General features: G+C 21.4%; 1 protein-coding gene across 1 annotated transcript; it reads left to right on the top strand.

The window, feature by feature from the left end:
• The first annotated feature begins 519 nt into the window (after window positions 1–519).
• LOC102678998 (myb-like protein X) lies at window positions 520–3,083 on the top strand. The gene is made up of 3 exons (XM_006607677.2): window positions 520–671; window positions 765–1,225; window positions 1,647–3,083. Exons 2-3 carry the CDS (start codon window positions 790–792, stop codon window positions 2,558–2,560), a joined length of 1,350 nt encoding a protein of 449 aa, XP_006607740.1. The 5' UTR covers window positions 520–671; window positions 765–789; the 3' UTR covers window positions 2,561–3,083.
• The last annotated feature ends 793 nt before the right edge of the window (window positions 3,084–3,876 follow it).

Raw genomic sequence — 3,876 nt, forward strand, 5'->3', positions numbered from 1 at the left:
ATTAAAAATAATGTATAAAATTTCATTCTTTTATATATTATTTGAAATTATATTATAATATAATGTTGTATATAGAAAATATTTTTAAAATAAATTTTAATTTGTAATATTAAATTATAGTACTGTCAATATAAATATTAAAAGAAAATTTATTTAGAATTAAATAAAATAAATTAAAAAATACGAATGTTCTATACCTTTCATAATACAGCGAATGTTTCTGACTTGAAGTATTAATTAATTATATAAATATCCTGAAAAATATTATACAATATTTAATTATATAAAAGACATTGATAAAAAATTAAAATTATTTAATTTTATATTAAAATAAAATATCTTACACTATAATTACTAGAATTTTGAATTAATTAAAAGCATGTAAAACTGTAAGTCCTTAGGCTCGATTCTTAAGTGATATAAAAAAATTTTATAAAATAATTTATTTACTTAATTATAAAGTTTTGTAAGATATAATTGCATATATTTAGAAATTTCAGTTGTTGAAAATTTGATTCGTTGATATTCTGACGCCATTTGTCAATCCAAAAATCGATTGTCGATTATCAAATCTATTCCAAACTTGAAGCTGCCGATCTGCTACTATGTTAGTCATGTAACTTGCGAACACCAGTTAATGCAACGGACACGTTAATGCACGTTGTACACCGGTAAGTAATCGGTTGATGTAATGAATCATTTATCGTCTTTAAAACTTATTGTATGTTTAAAATATAATAAAGCTGTATAAAATTTGTTTTTAGATAATTCTTGAAATCGTGGAATGATATGGCACCCCGTAAAGCTGCAAAACATTCAGATACAGAGGTTGTAGACAGAGCAGCGGAAGCCGGCGATGTGTCGCCTCCGAAAAGAAGAAAAGCCGTTGCAAAAAGTGTGAATAAAAATGATGAAGAGAGGCAAATTAGACTGCCAAGAGCTGCGAAATCTACAAAAATCGAGCAAATAGAAACCACAGATACGAGTTCAACTACAACTAAAAACACAAAAACAAAAACTAAGACATCATCGATTACTAAAAATGCTTCCGCAAAAACGAACTCTAAAGTCAAGTCTATGGTAAAGAAGAATAAAGAAATAGAAGAAAAACTTAATGCAAGTCCTGTGAATATAGATATTGCGAAAAATACTGAAGAAATTGAAATAAAAAAGACACGTACCAAAGCTACGATAAAAAAGGCGGGAATAGATGTGGATGAAGAACGTACGTATTTAAAATTTTTTTATGAGTTTTAATATTACTGTTTGTATTTAACAAATAATAATTTACGAAAACATAAACGCTTTCTTTATCAATATTTTGCTACTTATTTGATTTTTAATGTAACATGATGATTATACAATAATAAATTTTGGACAAATTCTTTAAATATGTACCAATCATATAAAAAAATTTTTTATTTTTAAGTATATAAATTTTATATTACATACAATTTTAATTTTACATTAAATTATTTAGAATATATATGATAAATAAAAATCTTTATAAAAGTTCCTTTATAAATATATGTATATGAGGAATTATAATATAATATATTAATACATGTTAATATAATAATGTAATAAATATGTATATAATTTATATTTATTTATTTATATATATAATAATTATATTTTTATTTTAGCTAGAGGAAAATCAAAGGGAAAAGCAAAAAAAGAAGCTGTCAATGAGAATATTGAAAATTTAGAAGCACCAACTGTTAAAAAAAAGTCAGCAAATATTGAAATAATATCAAAGGATAGTAATCCTAAAGCAAAAATAATAAAGAAACAAACTAATATAGATGCTGAAATAAAAGGTAAAGGTACCAATAAAGGTGCTAATAGAAGTAAAGCTGCTATTAATAATGAGACTGAAAATAATGATAAAACTGAAGAATCTATAGTATCTATAAAGACAAATAAAAAATCAGTTGATGATAAGTCCACAAAAATAACAGTAGCAAAAAAAAAAAGAGGCCGTAAAAATGAAATTAATGCCGAAAATATTTCAAAAGATGATGGGGAATCAAAAGCAATAGAAGAATCATCTTCAGAATTAATGCAAACTAGTGATAATGAAAATCAAGAAATTCAAAATAATCAATCAGAAGAAACAGAATCAATTCAAACTAAAAAGGGAAGAAATGTAAAGAAAAAAGAAACATTACCAAAGAAAGTTACTAAAATACGTGGTAAAACTGCTAATCGTAATACTGATGCTGGTTCTAATGAAGATGATACTGATGTAACAAAAACAATTAAAGAAATACAAAAGAAAACAAATAAAGAATTTATATCTTCAATAGCTACTACAAAAAGAGGACGAGGAAAAACCTCGGAAAATAATTCGTCAGAAATATTAAATAGTAATAACAATGTGCAAAAATCATCAGAAGAAGATATTGATAAAAAGCTAGATTCAGAAAAAGAAGAAACAAACAAAATGTACATTAAAATGTCAGGAACACCTAAAAAGACAGATGAAATACTTGTGATTAAGAATCAAATAAATGAAAATAATGTAATAAGTACATCGGTACATGAAGAAGAAATTTAATGCTGTATGTTCTATTTTTTTTTTTTTTTTGACATGTTTCTTGAAAAAATATATCATTAATATTTTAATATATTTGATAAAGATAAAAATATCTATGAGTATTTCTGTGTTTAGGAATACTAAAAAAATATATGTTTTAGAACTTCAATAATACATTTTGGTTAAATATGTAAACAATATTTTGCAACATGATTATTCTTGCGTTTTCTTTGAAGTATTTTGATAATATAATTTTGAAATCCTCTTGTTAATATAAGAGATTTAATGACGAAAAAATGTTATTTTTAATGATAATAATATTTCATAAAAATATCTCTTAATATATTTCTATAATAGTTCTATTAAATTTTAAAAACAATAATCATTGATAATTAAATTCATTTCTAACACAGGAATGCCAGTGTTTTTCAATAGTATATTGCTAAAAAATTTTTTTCAATTTTTTTAATTATCTTTAATTTCATTTAAAGATAAAAGTTGGAATGTATCAAAAGATTTATATATAAATTATACCAACAAAGCATATTTTATAATGTTCTGTAGCATATCAAACAGATTATCATAAATAACCACAGTTGTTGTTTTTTATTATATTTTTATAATTATTAAGTAAATATTTTTGAATTAAATTCTACAAACATTGAAAAAAAATAAGAAAAAAATATAACTAACCCTTTTTATATTGAATTATTTTGAGTTAAATAAATATTTACATTCATATTAATAATTTGATTATGATTAATAGTTTATAATATTTACATTCTACATTTTTGTGTTTTCTTTTTTTATAGTAAAGTTATTTTTAATATTTGACGAAAATATATTATTTCTGGGATAAATTATATTTTATTTAAATATTATTTAAAATACTTTTTTTTGTCCAGATATAATTATTTTAATATATATAGTATTTTTAATAATAAGATTTTGCATTATATGTTCGCATACTTAAATATGTATATAATATATTTATATACGTACATAAATCCACAAATTGGTACAAATATATTTCGTAAATATATTTACGAAATAATTAAATCAACTATTATTATTAAAAGTACTTTGACATGCTTTTAATATTTTAATAATTCAATATTCAAGTTTTTGTAATAAAAAATAATTTACTATTTATTTATTATTTCTTTTTTAATTGAACTAAAATTAATTTATATCATATCAGTTAGGATTTTTTAAGCAATTACTGTAATTGTAATTGCGTAGATTAATGTAACCTATAATATTAATGCATATTTTAAGTAATAATAATAATAATAATAATAATAATAATAATAATAATAATAATAATAATAATAATA

This window comes from Apis dorsata, unplaced genomic scaffold, assembly GCF_000469605.1.
Source record: "Apis dorsata unplaced genomic scaffold, Apis dorsata 1.3 scaffold_10, whole genome shotgun sequence".
NCBI classification, from domain to species: Eukaryota; Metazoa; Arthropoda; class Insecta; order Hymenoptera; family Apidae; genus Apis; species Apis dorsata.